We start from the raw sequence: 22,303 nt of genomic DNA on the forward strand, positions 1-22,303 counted from the left end.
AATACCAAAGCCTACCTATGCTCCCAGGAATGCTAAAACATTCAAAACAAATCTTTCAGGATCCTGTTAAAGGCCGAACCATAACTCCAAGGGTGGAGAAAAAATACAAGCTACCGCCAACAGATCCAGTTTATATTACAATGCAGTTAACACCAGACTCAGTAGTTGTCGGGGCAGCTCGTAAGAGAGCCAACTCTCATACCTCGGGGGACGCTCCACCTCCAGACAAGGAGAGTCGCAAATTTGATGCTGCGGGCAAAAGGGTTGCAGCACAAGCAGCAAACCAGTGGCGCATTGCCAATTCACAAGCACTTTTGGCAAGATACGATAGAGCTCACTGGGATGAGATGCAACATTTCATAGAACACTTACCCAAGGAGTTCCAAAAAAGAGCACAACAAGTGGTGGAAGAAGGACAAAGTATCTCTAATAATCAGATACGGTCTTCAATGGATGCAGCAGATACGGCTGCAAGGACAGTAAATACTGCAATAACAATAAGAAGGCACGCATGGCTGCGCATGTCAGGGTTCAAGCCGGAAATTCAACAAGCTGTGCTAAATATGCCATTTAATGAACAGCAGTTGTTTGGGCCGGAAGTCGACACTGCTATTGATAAACTCAAAAAAGACACTGATACAGCAAAAGCCATGGGCGCACTCTACTCCCCGCAGAGCAGAGGCACATTTCGCAAAACACCTTTTAGGGGAGGGTTTCGAGGGCAACCTACAGAAACCACAACATCACAAACAAGGCCCACTTACCAAAGCCAGTATCAGCGGGGAGGTTTTCGGGGGCAATATAGAGGGGGACAATTCCAGAAAAATAGAGGAAAGTTCCAAAGCCCCAAAACTCCTCAAAATAAGCAGTGACTTACAAGTCACACATCCCCATCACATAACACCTGTGGGGGGGAGACTAAGCCAATTTTACAAACATTGGGAGGAGATAACAACAGATAATTGGGTACTAGCAATTATCCAGCATGGTTATTGCATAGAATTTCTCAAATTCCCTCCAACAGTCCCACCGAAAACACACAGTATGTCAAAACAACATATAGATCTTCTAGGACTAGAAGTTCAAGCGTTGCTCCAAAAAGAAGCAATAGAATTAGTACCAAAACAAGAATTAAACACAGGAGTTTACTCACTGTACTTTCTAATACCCAAAAAAGACAAAAAACTAAGACCTATACTAGATCTCAGAACATTAAATACATACATCAAATCAGACCACTTTCACATGGTTACATTACAAGAAGTAATCCCACTGCTCAAACAACAAGACTGCATGACAACACTGGATCTACAGGATGCATATTTCCATATACCAATACATCCTTCACACAAAAAGTACCTAAGGTTTGTATTCCAATGGATACATTACCAATTCAAAGTGTTGCCATTCGGAATAACAACTGCGCCAAGAGTTTTTACAAAATGTCTGGCAGTAGTAGCTGTACATATCAGAAGGCAGCAAATACATGTGTTCCCGTACCTAGACGATTGGTTAATCAAAACCAACACGCAAAAACAGTGTTCCCAACACACAAAATATGTCATAGAAACCCTACACAAACTAGGTTTCTCAATCAACTACCCAAAGTCACACCTTCTGCCGTGTCAAACACAGCAATACCTAGGAGCAACAATCAACACAGTAAAAGGAATTGCCACTCCAAGTCCACAAAGAGTCCAAACATTTCACAATGTAATACAAGCCATGTACCCAAAACAAAAGATACAGGTCAAAATGGTAATGAAACTGCTAGGCATGATGTCTTCATGCATAGCCATTGTCTCAAATGCAAGGCTGCACATGCGGCCCTTACAACAGTGCCTAGCATCACAATGGTCACAAGCACAGGGTCAACTTCTAGATCTGGTGTTGATAGACCGCCAAACATACATCTCGCTTCAATGGTGGAACAGTATAAATTTAAACCAAGGGCGGCCTTTCCAAGACCCAGTGCCACAATACGTGATAACGACAGATGCATCCATGACAGGGTGGGGAGCACACCTCAATCAGCACAGCATCCAAGGACAATGGGACATACAGCAAAGACAGTTTCATATAAATCACTTAGAACTGTTAGCGGTATTTCTAGCGCTGAAAGCATTTCAACCCATAATAACCCACAAATACATTCTTGTCAAAACAGACAACATGACAACAATGTATTACCTAAACAAACAGGGAGGGACACACTCGACACAGTTGTGTATCCTGACACAAAAAATATGGCATTGGGCGATTCACAACCACATTCGCCTAATAGCACAATTTATTCCGGGGATTCAGAATCAGTTAGCAGACAATCTCTCTCGGGATCACCAGCAGATCCACGAATGGGAAATTCACCCACAAATACTAAAAACTTACTTCCGAATTTGGGGAACACCACAAATAGATCTATTTGCAACAAAAGAAAACTCAAAATGCCAAAACTTCGCATCCAGGTACCCACAACATCAGTCTCAGGGCAATGCGCTATGGATGAACTGGTCAGGGATATTTGCGTACGCTTTTCCCCCCTCTCCCACTCCTTCCATACCTAGTAAACAAGTTGAGTCAAAACAAACTCAAACTCATACTAATAGCACTAACATGGGCAAGACAACCTTGGTACACAACACTACTAGACCTTTCAGTAGTACCTCATGTCAAACTACCAAACAGACCAGATCTGTTAACACAACACAAACAACAGATCAGACATCCAAATCCAGCATCGCTGAATCTAGCAATTTGGCTCCTGAAATCCTAGAATTCGGGCACTTAGACCTCACACAGGAATGTATGGAGGTCATAAGACAAGCTAGGAAGCCTACCACTAGACACTGCTATGCAAATAAGTGGAAAAGATTTGATTATTACTGCCATAATAATCAAATTCAACCCTTACACGCATCTGCAAAAGATATAGTAGGATACTTACAACATTTGCAAAAGTCAAAACTAGCTTTCTCTTCCATAAAAATACATCTGACTGCAATTTCAGCTTACCTGCAAATTACGCGCTCAACTTCATCATTTAGGATACCAGTCATAAAAGCATTTATGGAAGGCCTAAAGAGAATTATACCACCAAGAACACCACCAGTTCCTTCATGGAATCTCAACATTGTCTTAACACGACTCATGGGTCCACCTTTTGAGCCCATGCACTCTTGTGAAATGCAATACTTAACGTGGAAAGTTGCATTTTTGATTGCCATCACATCTCTAAGAAGAGTGAGTGAAATTCAAGCATTTACCATTCAAGAACCATTTATTCAAATACACAAAAATAAAGTAGTTCTACAGACAAATCCAAAATTGTTACCAAAAGTAATCTCACCGTTCCACTTGAATCAAACTGTAGAATTACCAGTGTTCTTCCCACAGCCAGATTCGGTAGCTGAAAGAGCACTACATACATTAGACATCAAAAGAGCACTAATGTACTACATTGACAGAACAAAACTAATTCGAAAGACAAAACAACTATTTATTGCCTTTCAAAAACCTCATACAGGAAATCCAATTTCAAAACAAGGCATTGCTAGGTGGATAGTTAAGTGCATTCAAACCTGCTATCTTAAAGCTAAAAGAGAGCTGCCTATTGCACCAAGGGCACACTCAACCAGAAAGAAAGGTGCTACCATGGCCTTTCTAGGAAATATTCCAATGAACGAAATATGTAAAGCAGCAACATGGTCTACGCCTCATACATTTACCAAGCATTACTGTGTAGATGTGTTAACTGCACAACAGGCAACAGTAGGTCAAGCTGTACTAAGAACATTATTTCAAACTATTTCAACTCCTACAGGCTGAACCACCGCTTTTGGGGAGATAACTGCTTACTAGTCTATGCACAGCATGTGTATCTGCAGCTACACATGCCATCAAACGGAAAATGTCACTTACCCAGTGTACATCTGTTCGTGGCATTAGTCGCTGCAGATTCACATGCGCCCACCCGCCTCCCCGGGAGCCTGTAGCCGTTTAGAAGTACATCTTGAACATTTGTACATTTGTAAATATATTACTTTAAAATTCATTATATACATACGTATTCACTCCATTGCATGGGCACTATTACTAGCATACACAACTCCTACCTCACCCTCTGCGGGGAAAACAATCTAAGATGGAGTCGACGCCCATGCGCAATGGAGTCGAAATGGGAGGAGTCCCTCGGTCTCTTGACTCGAAAAGACTTCTTCGAAGAAAAACAACTTGTAACACTCCGAGCCCAACACCAGATGGCGGGATGTGCACAGCATGTGAATCTGCAGCGACTAATGCCACGAACAGATGTACACTGGGTAAGTGACATTTTCCATATATAACAAATTTGTTCACACTGCACTGGAAGACATTTACTGGCCTGCTTCACTCCACTTGCGTTGCCTCACACTTTGGTAGAAAAATACAATCTGAGGTGGGGTCTTTATCCTGGTGCATTGTGGGTTTCAGGGAGAATTCAGGAGCCACCTCGAAACCTAAACTTACAGTGCAAAGAAAGATTGTTTGCAACATCGGTGCTCAACACTAGATAGCAGTGGGTAAAGCATGTGAATCACTATAAGCTACAAGGTAGTCACAAAGTAAGTACCATTTTACCTAACAAAACAATTAGGAACTAGTGAATTATTAATAACATAATATTTTGTCACTGAGATATACAAGAGCATTCCATGAGGCATAATGACAGGAGCACATTAGGTTTCTTTGTAATCTTTCAACATTTGTTCGGGTTGTCACTTCTGAAGATGCTATCCTCAACAGGTAGTCCCTAAGTACTGTGGCAGTGTTTTATAGAAAATCCTGTGTGTGAAGATGAGCTTCTTTCCAGAAGGCCCATATGTAGTAATCTAGTATATATGTATTGTTCTGTACCTTTAATATTAATGTTCTGTATTGGCATGTTGGAATCCACTCCATTCGGGTTTTTCAAGTTGTGTGTTTGTTATGAAATGCTATTGTACATTTGACTGGTTGAAATTACCTTCAAAATGTATGTGTCTGGGTGGCTCATCTGTGGTTTGCGTCACTAACAGATTTTACACCAAAATATTGGTGATTATTTTGGTGAGCCACCACAACTAATCCACACATCCCTATATTGCCGGTGGGAATCTTGACACTTTCTGTGGCCAGAAGACATCCAAGTTTGGCTGTATGGTTGGAGGGCCTCAAGGTCGATAGCAGGGGCACAACAGTAAATGCTGCCTTGAAAGGAGGAACTGAAACAAGGTTGGTAGATTGAGGTCTCTCTGGTTACCAGACGGTTGCCATGAAGAAAGGGGAGAGGGTAATACGCCACAGGTCCTCTCTCTCCAAGAGTCAGGATCTGGATACACAAAGCAGGGATCCTGAAAGATGCCCTGGGCACTGGGCACATACAGTTAGTGAAGGGGGTGACAGGCTGATGGAGTGGGGAGAACCTGACAACTCTAAGTACTGTGGGTAATCATGCTATATTATTAGACCAACAACAGAGCAGCCTGATTCTCCTTGTTCTCAGACATAATGGGCTAGATGTACAAAGCCAAATGGCCCATTGGGCCATTCAAGACTGGTAAAATGCTTTTTGGCATGTACCAACCCTATTTCAGTTACGTCACATTGTTTTTTTTGTTTCTCCTTCGCTCCGCGGCGGTAATGCCACTTTGAAGTTTCATAGAGCGCGAGCTTGTTCTATTTTATGCTTGTTATTAAATGCTCCTTCTGTTTCAGACCTCATAGACTTGTACTTTGCATTTAATGCCGGTGTCCACCTGACGGTATTTGGATGAAGATGAAACTGGATAAATGGAGTTTAACACAGTGATTCACTAATCCCCCTCAGTAATTAACGTTCTGACACCCAAACTCAAATCTTGGTTTCCAGGGGTCCCTTGGAAATTGACCAACACAACCATTATGAAATTAAGGACAGTAATAATACAAATCTTTTGATCAAGCGTAGAAATCTTGTGAGCTGACTTGCCATGTACAGAAGTTGCTTAACATAAAATACCACCTGGTATCACTTGGCTATTGGGGGGGGGCATTCTTGTTGCCTCCCTTTAGAATAATAGAAACCATGAAACATACAACGGTATCTACTAGGTAAATTATAAACGACAATTAATTATACCCCTCAATTGCGTGCTTCTCAAATCCTCAACCGTGACAGGTGCTGCCCCAAGAACCGATAAAACACTTTAGTCCTGCAAGCATGACACCAGAACAATTCCGAGAGGCTAACAACAAATGCAACTCCTTCATAACCAGGCAGTCCTGCGTAGCGCAGGCACTACACATGAGAAATTGCACCCCGGAGCCTCATAGCTGGGTATGAGGCACTTACATATTACAGTACACTACACGGGCGGAACCAGCCCAGTGCAGCACCCTGCCTCAAATAGGTGCCAAAACCCACTGTTCCCTCTGTGCAAGTCTATATTAGGCCCCATTAACTTGTACCCATCAGTTAGTGCTGGTGTCCAGTCTCACAGGGCTTGCGAGAAGATGGAACTAAGCATATACATGCACATGTTTTGGTCAAGCAAGAAAAGCCAGGACTAGAACTCCAAGGCTGTTATCTGTATGTAAAACGATGCTTGCAAGTGCCAGTATTTATACGAAGCAAGATTAGCTGGGGAGTAAAAGAGCACTCCACATTGAGATGGGAGCGTGTTGAGGAAGGCATACAAGATTGTCTTCATCAACAGAGGAAGTGCACATTTGAATTGGACACTCACATTTAATATTTACAGCATTGTGACAATAAAGATTTAGACATAAGGAGATTGAAGGATTGCCACAAATTTCCCTGTTTTAGCCACGTCTACATTAGAGCTGTCAAGTCCCAGATCGGTGCTGAGATGCTACTGGTCCAGTCTGGGGTTTACGTTAAAATACACTCAGAAGGTCACAATTAAAAAGCTGCCTTTTGTGGGCAGAGGACGTCTGAGTAAAACGAGATTCAATGCTCCAAATGGGAAATTATTTAACATTATGGTTTTGGTTAACGAGGATGTTCATTCAGGACCTCTCTCCTTTTACCCAATTGGATAGCTCAGTAGGCACGTGCACCACTGCAAAGTTTTGTGTAACCCTCAGCAATACAATAGCTAAATTAATTACATTGCTTCTCAACCAGATGTATGTGTAACCCAGGTCACAAGTACTAATCACAAGAGTTATATCATTGCAGTAGGCCTGCTAGTCTTCAAAATGTGTAATGCAGTACGCCCTCTAGGGGCTAAATATATGGTTACACTGCACTACTTTCTGCCATTATCTTTTCATGTGGCTATGCCCTCTAGGGGCTAACTATATGATTGTGTGCGAGTGTGTGGTGTCTGTGTGTGTGCATGAATGTGTGTATGCGTGTCTGAATTTTGAAGTGAGTGTGTGTATGCATGTAAGTGTGTATGTGTGTGTGTATGCAAGTGTGAGTGTTGTGGTGAATGCATATTTGTCTGCGTGTGAGTATACGTGTTAGTATGCTTGGTTGAATGGGTGTGAGTATGCATGCTTGAAAGTGTGTATGAATGTTGAAGTGAATGCATGTATGGATGCATTTGAGTGAATGCGTGCATGTAAGTGTAGGTGAATGAGTATGCATGGTGGGTATGGGTGTCTGCATGCGCAAGTATGTGGGGTGGGGGGGTGCTATGTCAGAAGGGGGAGGGGGTGCTGTGTGAAAAGGGTAGGTGGGGGTTGCTGTGTCAGAAGGGAGGGTGGGGAGCGCTGGGGTGGGGGGGCAGTTGTCTACCCATGACAGGGAAGAAATTCCCTGTCACCTGTAGCCCTTCCGCCATGGTTTTCATTGCGGTACTACTGCCGCGGAAAGGCGGCTCCTAATACTGCTGGCGATCTTCTGCAGACCACCTGGTCTGCATTATTTTTGGGTACTTTCCAGCGCAAAGCAAGTTTTGCACTGAAAGTGATTAAGGAAAAAAAAAATTCTGCTTGTTAGCATCACTTTTGTGACCCTAACCCAGCAGAAAATGATTGAGAATCTCCCCATAGGTTTATTCTCTCTGCTGCTTGCAAAGTACTCTCTGCCTGTCTCCAGAGGTGTTTCACAGCATGACATTGTCGCCAACTCTCTCTCTACCAGATGGAGTCTTTGTAGGAGGCCTCAAGGCGTTACCACTGCTCCAGATCCTTTATGACTCTGAAGTAGGTCTTCAAGCAGAGTCAGCAATATAGCGCAGGCTTCATCTGTATCCTCTTCAGATGGCAAACCATCAACACGAATCTGAAGACATCTCCATTCATTGTTCTAGGGACCCTGTTTCTGAGAGTGCTCACCATAACGTTTAAAAAAATCTTGCATCTCACCTATGGGAAAGCTCCAAATAGTGTGGGACCTCTCTAGCGATTCTACCATCTTGCCCAACCTTTGCACGTTTAGCACCACCAACAGAACCCTGCCTGTCAACACCTCCACTTTAGCCTCAATTGACTTAATTGCAGTGGTGCTGCCACTTGTTTTGGAATTATCATGTGTACATTGAAGTAATGGACCACTTCAGCAGTTGTCCTGCTACAAAAAATGTCTCATTTCTCTGCAGTGTCTGTTGATATTGAGCTCCTGTCTTCTTTAGAAATGTAGAAGCAAGGCTTAAAAACTGCATCGGCCAACTACTTTTTCTCTTCTGCTTTTGGCACATTACCCGAGAGTAGGGAGTGACACAGACTTCTATATCTTCTCTCCTATACATTGCAACACAGGGGGGCCTCTGAACTCACCCAAGTAACCTGTCAACCCAACCTCGGTGCCATCATACCGTTGGTGATTCCATGAGGCTGCCAACAGGGCCAGATTCCTGGTTACATGGGCTCCATCTTCTTCCATTCTCTCCTGCTACCCAGTAAAGCCGCAGCCGCTGTGCATCTGTTGAGTGTCCTCTTTCATCCATAGTAGCTCCTATTGAGCTCACTTAGTCCCAGAGAGAGATCATGGACCACACCACTCGTTGGTGTTGAACTGGTCCTGATCCCAAAGGTGATCCATAAAGTCAGGAGGAGTTCTGCTGCCAAGGGAAAGCCTTCTGACTCCTCTCTGGACACCAATATCAATGTGGCAGCAGCAATGCTGGAGCTTTCAGTGCAGGGCTGTCTAATACTCATTCATCATCAAACGTATTGACTCTCCCTCTGCCACCCCAATATTTACATAGACAGTAGTCCAAAGTGATCCTCTTCCACAGCCACCCACCTTATGGAAAAGGAGTGCAAGTTCGATAGAATAGGGAAATATTCCTTATGGACTAATCCTAGGTATACCAGAGGATCAAGGTATGTTGCAACATATTTGTGCTGAACCCTCCCTTTTTTAATGTACTTAATGAGTTTCGGAAAACAAAAAGTTGAGTGCCTCAGTCATTTGGCTTCTGCAAGGGGTATGAAACCATGACCAGGTTTGATCAAGGAGGTGAGGAATGTTGTTGGTAAATGTGGTTTGAAATCTTGGTAGGGTGATGCGTGTGTTATGCCTGTTTCTTTCAGGAATATGCCTCACATGTTACATTATTGACTTCTATGTTGAAAAGCAATTTCAGTTTCTTTAGGACTAGGTGTGTCAGGAGGCATTTGAATGAGTTAAGCCCCAGCTAGCTTATCCGTTACCAAGCTTTGAAGCCAGACTGGCTTTCTGAAATGCCCTCAAAATGAACATTATTTCACGCCTCACCTCTTCATCTTTGTAAGAAATTGAATAATTAGGGTGGCTGACTTCCCACCTCAAGGAATAATCACAACCGTTGTTGTGGTGAACCACTTAAGTCACTAAATAATCCTGAGATCAGCATTCGGGTAGCAATGGCAATTTGTTGCTTTCTCCTTGTCTGGCCAATGTTTGATTTTGATAGTGAAAGTTTTAACCAGATCTAACATTGACTAAATCAGTAGAAGAGGTTAGCAATTTGCATTTGCTCAATCTGTATTCTGTGAATATTTTTATCTCCCTTCATTGGGAATGTTGTCGACTATGGAAGCCATAGGGGACATAGAAACTTAACAGAGTCTCATGGAAAAGCATGAGAATGCACAGCATTTTTTTTCTTTCTTGCATCTTTTGTTCATCAGTCCACTGAGGCAAATACTGTGGGTTTCACAGATTATCCCTCCTGACTTTACATTTGTGACCAGGTATGTTGGTGTGCAATGTGCAGCTAAGTTTGAAGAGGTTACAATCAGGCATTGGTAGCCAATGAAGGTCTTGAAGTGTGGGAGGTGTGATATCAATCCACCAGAGGTTTTTTTATGAGGTGTGGGTCTGAGTGGAGATGAGGAGGGGGCTCTTTCTTTCAAGCTGGGAAATCACTAGTGTTGTGTGGCAGTTCTTATGTCTTCTGAAAGGTATGGCTTTACTGTCTGGAATAGTGAGTTGATGCAAAGCAGTCATTGTTTTGTGTGGGATGTGAATTTAGATTTTGAGGTTGCTGCTGAAGAAGACGTCTAGAGACTTTCTACTTGCAGTGGGTTATGGGGTGAGCTCTTCTATTATAATTTATTTAATCCAGCTTTGGACTTATTTTTTTTCTTCACTGCTACAAGCAAAGAAAACTAAGTTTTACCTCTAGATAGGACCTGGTCACCCAGGTTTGGGTAGTTGAGAGCGAGGTTCTCAGCCATAAGACATTCTATCCTGACATAATTCTAAGGTAAGCGTAGTATCATCTGTATAGTGGTGGATTCTGAGATTCATGTCATCTACTAGAACCCCAAGGTATATCATATAGTGATTTAAAATTAGAGATAAATGTATGCAGCCCTTACGGAGGCTGTAGGGCTCCTGGTTGGACTTGGTTCTAGAGGGGACCATTAGGACCAGCTGACATCTGTTCTTTAAGGAAGATATGAAATACTGTATTGCTATGTCATCAAATTCAGTTCTGTGAGATAGGTTATCCAGTGCAATTTTGTGGTCAGCGTGATCAGAGACCTTAGATAGATCAAGTAGGACGAGAGAACTGATCAATATTGTCTGTGATCTTAAGGCTGTCATCGGCCTCTTTGATGGTTTCTGAATCTATGTTCATCGGGGTCTAAAACAAGACATATTGCCACAAATTCAATAGGGACTACCACAGACCTGCAGTAGTAGCAGCTGCTAATAAGTTCAGTTCTCTAAATTTAGAACATCTTGCATCTCAGTCTACTTCTACAGAGTATGCTAGTATTGTGCTTCATTATGCTCTGATTGTGCATCAAATGCTCATGTCTATCTTGTGCTTGTTCGCACTTAGCAGAATCAAAGCAGCTTGCACATCCTCTGTAGTTCTTTCAAGTGTTGCATCTTTCACAAGCTCATCAGTGCAGAGCACTGCTAGAGGTTATTAATATGGTCTTAATAGATTATTTGACCCTGTTAGAAATGGGGTCTTTGTTTGGCAGTCAGGTTACCCCCTGTCCAAGCAAGGACCCTAACTCTAGTCAGGGCAAAGGAGAAATACACCTGGTTAACCCCCGCTCAGCCCCCTTGGTAGCTTGGCACAAGCAGAAAGGCTTAACTCAGAGACAAAGTGTAAAGTATTTGTACCAACACACACAGTAATACAGTGAAACACTATACCATGGGCACCATACAGGTTCAGAACAATAGCCAATATTTATCTAGACAAAACAAGACCACAATAACAAAAATCCAACATACACAAGCAAAGTTATGAATTTTCAAAAATGAAACACAAAAATAGCGCTTAGAAACACGAATGCTTAGATGAGGTGATATCACAGCGTTGTAATGGAGTTGTTCGCAACAATTTGACACCAAAGGCATTGGTCACCGAGTCACATGGACCCCCAGGTACAGTACCTTGTGAAAATGAGGAAACAAGCCAGTGCACGAAGTCAGGGATCGCGGCATCACTGGATCTGAGGCGGTGTCGATTCCGGTGCTGTGGAGCAAAAGAGTGGAAGCGTCATGAAGAGGCGTCAGGTCCTTGCTGCGGAGTGGTGGAGGTGAGGCAGCGATGGTGCGAAGTGTTGGATCCACATACTTCTGGTCTGGCGGAGTCGACATCTGGCGGTCACGACGTGGTGCAGCGACTTCCACAGAGTTGAGGACTTCAGCAAGGCTTCAGCAGTGGCGGGCCTGTGGGGTTGTCGGACTCCAGTGAGGAACACGGCTTCGGTAGCAGGCGTCGTCGTCAGTCCGGAGTCATCAGAAGTCGGTTTCCTTGGATCTTCTTGGTTTTCAACCAGCTTCTCCTTTCAAGAGCCCATGGACTGGATTAGGCACCACTTGGCAGGGCTGGAGTCTCAGCAGAGAATCCAGGTGCTGGCAGAGGAAGTCTTTGATGGCCTGAGTCTTCAGGACAGGGGGCAAGTTCATTCCAAGCCCTTGGAGAGTCTTTTCACGCAGGAATATACCACAAAGCCCGGTCTTTGTCCCCTTTTACAGGCGGAAGCAGCAACTGCAAGATAGCCGAACAAAGCACAGTCACAGGCACGTGCAGCACTTCTTCTCAGCTCTTCTCCTTGGTAGAGGGTCCTCTTGGTTCTAGAAGCAAATCTAGAATAAATCTAAAATCTGGGGGTTTGGGTTCACTATTACCCCTTCTGTCTTTGGAGTTGCCCAGCTTCAAAGAAGAGCCTCTGTTGTTTACAGTATCTTGCCTTGCCCAGGCCAAGCCCCAGACACACACCAGGGTTTGGAGACTGCATTGTGTGAGGACAGGCACAGCCCATTCAGGTGTAAGTGACCACTCCTTCCACTCTAGCCCAGATGGCTCATAAGGATATGCAGGCTACACCCCTACTCCCTTTGGGTCACTGTCTAGAGGAGATTCACAAACAGCCCAACTGTCAGTCTGACTCAGACAGGGAATCCACAAACAGGCAGAGTCACAGAATGGTTTAAGCAAGAAAATGCCCACTTTATCAAAGTGGCATTTTCAAACAGACAATCTAAAAACCAACTCTACCAAAAGATGTATTTTTAAATTGTGAGTTCAGAGACCCCAAACTCCAGATGTCTATCTGCTCTCAAACGGAAACTGCACTTTAAGAATATAAAGGCAGCCCCTGTGTTAACCGTATGAAAGAGATAGACCTTGTAACAGTGAAAACCGAATATGGCAGTATTTCAGTTACGGCATGTAAAAACACAGCAGCACATGTCCTTCCCTTAACATACACTGCACCATGCCCATGGGGCTACCTGAGGCCTAAATTAGGGATGCCTTACGTGTATAAAAAGGGAAGATTTTTGCCTGGCAAGAGGGTACACTTGCCAGGTCGAACTAGCAGTTTAAAACTGCAAACACAGACACTGCAGTGGCAGGTCTGAGCCAGGTTTACAGGGCTACCCATGTGGGTGGCACAATCAGTGCTGCAGGCCCACTAGTAGCATTTGATTTATAGGCCCTAGGCACCTCTAGTGCACTTTAGTATGAACTTACTGGAAAATCAAATACGCCAATCATGGAAAAGCCAATTACACCTACAATTTCACATAGGGAGCACTTGCACTTTGGGCACTTTACCACTGCTGACCAGTGCTAGAGTAACAAAAACAGAGTCCAGCACACAGCAACAACCTGGGAATTGAGGCAGAAAGTTAGAGGAGACCACGCCAAGGATGCCAGGTTTAACAGACCCCACGATGATTGTAAATTCTTATGTCAAACTCTTTTAAGAGTATTTTTTTTTTTTTGCATTGCCACAATAGCCAGTGGGGTCACTGATGCTCTTTAGAAATCTTAAAATCAATCAGTTTTACAAGCTTTAGGTGAGCACCCAATGCATTAATGTTTTCACAAATAGCCCAGAAATAAGATATAATATTCTAGTATCACTTCTAATTTATTTTCATCAACAAGAGAAAATGTCCAACTTTAAGATGCTTTAAATCTTTCTCAACGTGTTTCAGGGGAACTACTTTATCTAGGCATTAATCTTGGTTCTTCAAATAATTTTATACTGCAAGTTTCAGTCATCACATTGACTAGGCATACATAATTCTCCTATTCTTAATTATGTGGTACAAGCTAGGAATCTCTCGATGTTGGCATCCATAATTCTGTAAGCTACATCCTGATAGAAGGATAATATAGGAAGGAGCAAAAAACCTATATGCAGAACTGAGTTGTTAATGCTCCTGTGTCCAGGAAAGTCAGACAATATTTGCAGAAATACTTTCATTTGTTGTTTGTCTTTGGACTCTGGTTGTGTATCTTGTTGATGCATCTGTAAGGGAAAGGGAATTCTGCTGTGAGAGGCAGGCGGCAGACCTCCATTTAATGCTGATCCATGTTGGTCAGAAAGACCTTCAAGTTATATGACTTGTCAAAAGATGCCAATGTTCATTGCATCTGGAAGATACCTTTCCAATGAGAGGAAGATGCATGTGACCAATCATCCATTAAATATTGTTTCATGTTGGCCAAGATAACCTTCAAACCTATCAAAAGATGCCAGTGCTCCATGTATTCTGGCTATCTAAAAAATAAATGGGCCAAAAAGACTAAGGGGCATATTTATACTCTGTTTGCACCAAATTAGCGCCATTTTTTTTTACTCTAATTCGGTGCGAAACTAACTCCATATTTATACTTTGGTGCTAGACCCGTCTAGTGCCAAATTTATAGAGTTAAAGTCATTTTTTTGGAAGTGGAGACCTACCTTGCCTTAATGAGATGCAAGGTAGGCATTCCCGTTCAAAAAATGACTCTATGGCTTTAACACCATATTTAGGGCCATATTTATACATTGCAGCATATTTGTACTCTGTTTGCACCAAATTAGCGTCATTTTTTTTTAACTCTAATTCGTTGCAAAACTAACTCCATATTTATACTTTGGTGCTAGACCCATCTAGCACCAGGGCCCTGATTTATACTTTTTTTGCGCCACATTAATGTCATTTTTTTGACGAAAAAGTGGCGCAAACTTACAAAATATTGGCCCTTATTTATACTTTTTGTTGCAAAACTGCACTAACTCAGTTTTGCACCAAAAAGTCTAGCACCGGCTTGCACCATTTCTGTGCACCAGCCGGGCACCATATTTATGAAATGGTGCAAGCCGGTGTAAAGGGTAGGCTAGAGTAAAAAAAAAAAAATGACTTTAATCGGGTGGGGCCTCAGTATAGAAGAGGAGGGTTTAGCACCAAAAAATGACTTTAGGCAGGTTAGAGTGGAAAAAGATGACTAACCAGATTAGTGTCATTTTATGGTGCTAAACCTACCATGCCACATGACTCCTGCCTTAGGACCAGGAGTCATGCCCAACACCCCAGTGGCCAGCACAGAGGACAAGGGTCCCCTGGGCATGGCCATTGCACCCTGTGCCTTGTATGGGGGCCCCCATGGCACTTAAAAAAAAAAAAAAAAAAATGCAATCTTACTGTACTTACCTGGGATGGGGTCCCCCATCCTCCGCAGTCCCTCTGGTGTGGGTGGGGGTGCCCCTGGGGCCTGGGGAGGGCACATGTGGGCTTATTCAATGGTGTTCCACCATGGAAATAGGCCCACAAGTCCTCTAACGCCTGCCCTGACCCAGGCTTTAAAAAATGGGGCAAAGTGACCCCTCGTCCCTCCCTTGCACCATTTTTGCATGGGAGTATAAATATGACGTTAAGGCCATACAGTCATTTTTTGCATGGGAACGCCTACCTTGCATCTCATTAAGGCAAGGTAGGTTCCCACTTCCAAAACCTGACTAACTCCATAAATTTGGCGCTAGGCAGGTCTAGCACCAAAGTATAAATATGGAGTTAGTTTTGCACCGAATTACAGTTTTTAAAAAAATGACGCTAATTCAGTGCAAACAGAGTATAAATATGCCACTTAGCGTCAAAAATGACGCTATTCTGGTTAGAGTAATTTATTTTGACTCTAACCTTCCTAACATCATTTTTTTTTTTTAAAACCCTAGCCTAACCTTTGCGCCATTCCATAAATATGGTGCCCAGCTGTTGCTAAAAATGGTGCAAGCCGGTGCATACCTTTTTGGTGCAAAACTGCGTTAGTTTTGCACCAAAGAGTATAAATAAGGCCCTAAATGTATATTCGCAGTATCCAAGCCTCCATTTGTAACTTTAAGCATCTATTTTCCTTTTCACTAAATTACCATAAAAGAAGACATGGGAGAAAAAGATCACAGTGCCGCACTATATAAGTTGTTACGTTTAAAAACTTCTAATATTTGCTTGATCTAGGTGTATAAGAATATTATGCAACAAGACAATACTTTTAGTGAGCTTGTATTTTTATTTTGAGATCCTCCAGTTAGCCAATATTTTTTGAACGAACTCCAGAGGAACCATATCATTTCATCACTTTCAGCATTGTCTGGTAAGATGATTGGGGAGATTCCCTTCAAATTGCTTAACACCAAAGTTCACTGTCACAACTTGGGATCCATCCCTTACAGGCAATCTGCCTTTGTTTTTTGTTTTTCCCTACCCCAGCTCCAAACGAGAATTTATTGTGCAGAGATTTCAAAAATGTTTACTTTAGTGTGCTGTAGAAAATCCACCTTTGCTGTATAGTCAACTAAGATTTGCCTTTTTCCCTAGCCCTATTGTTGCTGGTGTTGGGGCTATGTGACAGTGACACTGCCATTCAGTGCAGCAGTGTTTGTATCCTGCCACAAAATGGTACTGTGAAATGGAGTTCACCCAACTGATTTATTTAATCAACTGTATGTATGACGATTTTAGAGTCAGAGAAACTGAAGCCCCTATTAGCATAGTATTCAGATAACCAGCAAGTGACTTTTAGAGTTGAGTGGGCAATATTGGTTGTTTTTCAGGTGTGAGGAAAAATGAACGCCCCCCCCCCTAAAATATTAAAATGCCAGAGAAGTAATTGTTGGAGTAAGGTGGATCAACTTAGTTCTCCAACCACTGTGAATAATTTGTTCCAACTACATATTACCTTTTGACACTTGATCTGGAGGCACCTTACAACAGTATCCCACAAGAAGGCACTTGGAGAACAGCTCAGAGAACATCATAACTCTTGCACTAGGAAACATGGAAATACAACACATCTACCTGTTTCATTGTCAAATGCATTAGAATTGTCCTTACAAGAAATGTATTTCAATTTGAGGGCGACTCCTCTTTACTGTTTGATGCAACTGGCATGGGTTGTGTCTGCTTCCCCAGACTGGCCAACTTCTGTATGCATAACTTTGAACAAATCTGGATCTACACTGAGGCCAATCCACTCAACAATAAGATCAGTTTGAGGAGGAAATATATGTAGACAACATCCTTATCATCTGGAATGGATCACAAGAAATCCACTGAGTACTTCGTTCACTGGATAAATAGCAGAAACTAACATCTAAGATCCATAATAACACACAAAAACAGTATTGCTCTTCTGAACCTCAAGATTATGGCTGGCTCATTACTACAGTAAGGGGCATATTTATACTCCGTTTGCGCCGAATTAGCGTAGTTTTTTTCTACGCAAATTCGGCGCAAAACTAACGCCATATTTATACTTTGGCGTTAGACGCGTCTAGCGCCAAAGTATGGGCAAATAGCGTCATTTTTTGCGTGAACGCCTTCCTTGCGTTAATGAGATGCAAGGAAGGGGTTCCCGTCTAAAAAAATGACGGCGACGCAAATGCGTCGTATTTATACTCCCGGGCAAAAATCACGCCCGGGAGTGGTCGGGTCAAAAAACCCCGCATTTGCGCCACTTTTTAACGCCTGGGTCAGGGTAGGCGTTAAGGGACCTGTGGGCTCAAAATGAGCCCACAGCTGCCCTCCCATGCCCCCAGGGACCCCCCCTGCCACCCTTGCCCACCCCAGGAGGACACCCAAGGATGGAGGGACCCACCCCAGGGACATTCAGGTAAGTTCAGGTAAGTATACATTTTTTTTTTTTTTTTTTTTTTTTTTTTGGCATAGGGGGGCCTAATTTGTGGCCCCCTACATGCCACAATGCCCAATGACCATGCCCAGGGGACAGAAGTCCCCTGGGCATGGCCATTGGGCAAGGGGGCATGACTTCTGTCTTTACTAAGACAGGAGTCATGTAAATGGCGTCTGGGCGTCGTTTAAAATGGCGCAAATCGGGTTAAGACGATTTTTTAGCGTCAACCTGACTTGCGCCATTTTTAAGACGCCCTAACGCCATTTTTCCCTACGCCGGCGCTGCCTGGTGTACGTGGTTTTTTTCCACGCACACCAGGCAGCGCCGGTCTGCTTGCGCCGGCTAACGCCATTCAATAAATACGGCGCCCGCATGGCGCTTCAGAATGGCGTTAGCCGGCGCAAAATTTTTTGACGCTAAACTGCGTTAGCGCAGTTTAGCGTCAAAAAGTATAAATACGGGCCTAAATACCAAACCACCAGACCAAAATTTATTATCAACTGTCACCATCCTAGATCTGTTTATGAAAACCTATCTGTCGGACAGTTCTTGAGTCTAAGGAGAAACTGTTCTAACATGGAATTCTTTGATGAGAAATCATGTAAACTTGAAGCAAAATTAGGAGGACAAATCTTCCTAAATAAGAAAATAGTACAAAGGAGCTAGGAATAACAGTCAGCTTCATAGACCCCTGTGAAAAGAGGGAAACAACCAGATAGCGTGTCACTTTATCCTTAAATACAAGACTGTAAGGAGACAAGGGAAAGTATCACAATGTCCAGTATGTACAAGTCTCTGCTTGACTTGCTGTACCGTAAGGCTTATGTCTGGGAAAAGATGGACCCTGGAGCCCTCAAGGACATTTCTTTGATCTCCATCAATTGAAGATCTCTATCACCATCCAGCACCACATTCTGCATCACTTGTTGCACCCCTGATTTCAAGTCACTAACAGCCCCAGCATGTCTTATCAAGACACTTCACCTACATTTGCAGACAGGCAATCAACAAATATGCACAATCATCAGCTTGGCATAACTGCTGCAGGGATTTGCTGTCTTCATTTACTGCTTTGCCTATCATCAACGGAGTGTTTCAGGGACCGAACATCATGCCCCGTCATAGAGATTCAGGCCCATATTTATACTTTTTGACGCTAAACTGCGCTAACGCAGTTTAGCGTCAAAAAGTTTTGCGCCGTCTAACGCCATTCTGAAGCGCCAAGCGGGCGCCGTATTTATGGAATGGCGTTAGACGGCGCAATCAGACCGGCGCTGCCTGGTTTGCGTGGGAAAAAACCACGTAGACCAGACAGCGCCGGCGTAGGGGGAAAATGGCGCATGGGCGTCTTAAAATGGGGCAAGTCAGGTTACGTCGAAAAAATCGTCTTAACCCGACTTGCGCCATTTTTTAACGACGCCCATCCCCCATCAACATGACTCCTATCATTGTAAAGATAGGAGTCATGCCCCCTTGCCCAATGGCCATGCCCAGGGGACTTCTGTCCCCTGGGCATGGTCATTGGGCATAGTGGCATGTAGGGGGGCACAAATAAGGCCCCCCTATGCCACCAAAAAAAAATATAAAAAATAAAAAATTATACTTACCTGAACTTACCTGAATGTCCCTGGGGTGGGTCCCTCCATCCTTGGGGGTCCTCCTGGGGTGGGCAAGGGTGGCAGGGGGGGTCCCTGGGGGCATGGGAGGGCACCTGTGGGCTCATTTTGAGCCCACAGGCCCCTTAACGCCTGCCCTGAGCAGGCGTTAAAAAGTGGCGCAAATGCGCCGTTTTTAGCCACGCCAACTCCCGGGCGTCTCTTTTGCCCGGGAGTATAAATACCACGTAAAGGCCTGGGAGTCATTTTTTAGACGGGAACGCCTCCCTTGCATATCATTAACGCAAGGAAGGGGTTCACGCTAAAAAATGACGCACATTCCGGGAACTTTGGCGCTATTCGCCTCTAACGCCATAGTATAAATATGGCGTTAGTTGGCGTTAGTTTTGCGTCGAAATTGCGTCAAAAAAAACGACGCAATTTCGGCGCAAACGGAGTATAAATATGGCCCTCAACACTTAATTTCTTCCAGAGCCACTTCCATGGCATCTTCAAGGGTCCTTCCTTCCTTTCAGTGCGTGCTGTGGTGTTCTGTAAGCTCCTCAGGGTAGCCATAATTAGCAAACTGTTGCACCTAACGCTAGCCCTTTTGCAGACGCTGGCCCACTGGGAGTAGGGGACCTTAAGACAAAGAAGTCAGCCCTGTTCTTCCCAAGTCCATGCTCTCATTGGGCAGCATTCTCAACCTCGGAGGTGTAACTGGCCTCCAGGCATAGGCAGTCTCATCACTGTGGAGTAGAGGACTCCAGGAACACCCCCCAACTAGATCCTTCTATATCTTCCAGGTGGCTTTACACCACACCTCAGTGTCACCACCGCCTCCACAAACATTAGCACCCACTTCCGAATTTGGTTTTAGTGGAAGCAAAGGTGGACTCCTACAGTTTTCTGGCCACACTTAGTTGCCACCCTCAGGTCTTGCAGACCACAGATCTAGGCCTGCTGCAATGCTGGCTGTATTCGGCACCATTTTGCTATAAAGGGCCAAATGGCCTTCCCAGTCCGTGGATGTCTCGCAGATAGAAGATCCTCCAAGGCCCCCGGGTAGGTGCCACTGCCAACAAGAGCTCCAGCCCACCAGTGCTCGATTACACCAGCCGCTCCCTAGCATGAAGGACGGCTCTAAGACATATACAGCACAAATTGCTTATGACTGTGGACATCTTGGAGCCCTGCAAATCGCTTTCCACTCCTGAAATTTCAGTTTTAAAGAAAATAATTGACTCCCTTTTTAAAAGTAAAATAACTGTTCTAGATATCTTTGTTTTCTTCACATTTTAGCTTATTGTCAATGGTTGTCATCTGGACATTTTATAAAATTACAGGGAAGAGGCCAAATAAATTAACTTACGATTCATTTAACATTTACTCTTTGAAAAACACCTCCCCCTGTTAAAAACTGTGCAACAAAAAAGTATTGGAAACGTAATTGCTTTGTACTCTTGAGTATCTTAGAAAAGTTAGGGTAAGGCATTACGTCTGACAAAATATATCATTCATGTTTTGCTAAAGATGCTTTGTATATTGTCACCTTATGCTTATCATTCTGTTCACCCAGTTTGCTTGGACACGCAGTTAGTTGCCGCACAAAAGACACATTGGAGATATGCCCTCTAAAGCATAAGGTATAACAAGAAATGATAATAACTACTTTGGTCTTGTCTGGAAACACCTTGCAATATCGACCCCACATTTCCTGTTCTACTGTTGACATTTTTTCTTCTTTTCCAGAAAATAGGTTTTAATGTTGCTTCGTTTTACTTTTCAGGGTGTCATGATATTGCAGATGAATTCAGGATACAGGAAATTGATGGCCAAGCGCTTCTATTATTAAAGGAGGATCATCTCATGAGTGCCATGAACATCAAGTTGGGACCTGCACTAAAAATATGTGCTCAGATTAACTCATTGAAGGAATTATAATCAAATGTTACACTTCAGATGACACCTACAGTTGATATCTGTAAATTGTAAGAAAACATTTCTGAACATTTGGCTAAACACTGGCATATTACTGATTGCCAATCAGTATTCCGTATTATTGCATTTTTACCTTTGCTTCTGCTTATGTACGAGTCTGCTCGATACCACACTTTTCTCTGTATTGCTTGTGTTGCCATCTTTGATGACGTCAGTGCAGGTACAGTGTGGTATGTTTAGCAAATATCCATTGTTATTAGTATGACTTCATTGCTAGTGTATGGACAGGGCTACCACCATTTTGATTGGGCCAAAATGCTTGTAATTGGGTTATAGGGGTAAATGCCCAGTTTCCGTGGTAACACTTCCTGTTTAATGCGTTTCCAGGGCCGTCACCATTTCTGGATATATTGACACCATTATAATGCGTAATACACTGAAGGGTAAATCTCAATTTTCATGAGCACCAGACACTGAAATTCTGCTTCAGGCTTAGAGTCAACATTTACATAGTACGGTACAGACCATTACGCCTATCTGCTACAGAATGTTGTTATGTTATCATTTCCCTTTACTATTTTTGGCCCAAGTTTCTCTGAATATTTTAAAGGTATGTTTTTCCAATGTTGTACATAATGTTAATATTACAACTACAGTTTTTCGAAATTAAACGTGAGTTAAATTAAACGTGTTTAAGTTTAGTATTTTTTTATATTTTCTAATGTATTTATTTTAAATAACTCTTATTCCTACTTAATTGCTTTTCTGCGTTTGGTGCATTGGCTAGGTCCAGCACTGCCTTCTGTGCAACCAGGAGCGTTTGAAGAGTCCTTGTCTGTTTTCGCATAACCAGAATGCCCTTCGCAAAGGTTAACTGGTCATCTTTTAGTTACTTATTTCTGCATTTGGTTGCTAAACTGGTAGCACTGA

The 22,303-nt window shown here is 43.2% G+C and overlaps 1 protein-coding gene across 1 annotated transcript in view; it reads left to right on the plus strand.

Moving 5' to 3' along the window:
* PHC3 (polyhomeotic homolog 3) overlaps nt 1-22,060 on the plus strand; it is a 374,591-nt gene extending 352,531 nt beyond the window's left edge. The window contains exon 15 of the mRNA XM_069213181.1: nt 21,222-22,060. Within this exon, the coding sequence (XP_069069282.1) occupies nt 21,222-21,376 (155 nt within the window). The 3' untranslated portion in view covers nt 21,377-22,060. The remainder of the gene's footprint in view (nt 1-21,221) is intronic.
* The last annotated feature ends 243 nt before the right edge of the window (nt 22,061-22,303 follow it).

The sequence above is a fragment of the Pleurodeles waltl genome, chromosome 11 (genome assembly GCF_031143425.1).
Source record: "Pleurodeles waltl isolate 20211129_DDA chromosome 11, aPleWal1.hap1.20221129, whole genome shotgun sequence".
Classification (NCBI taxonomy): Eukaryota; Metazoa; Chordata; class Amphibia; order Caudata; family Salamandridae; genus Pleurodeles; species Pleurodeles waltl.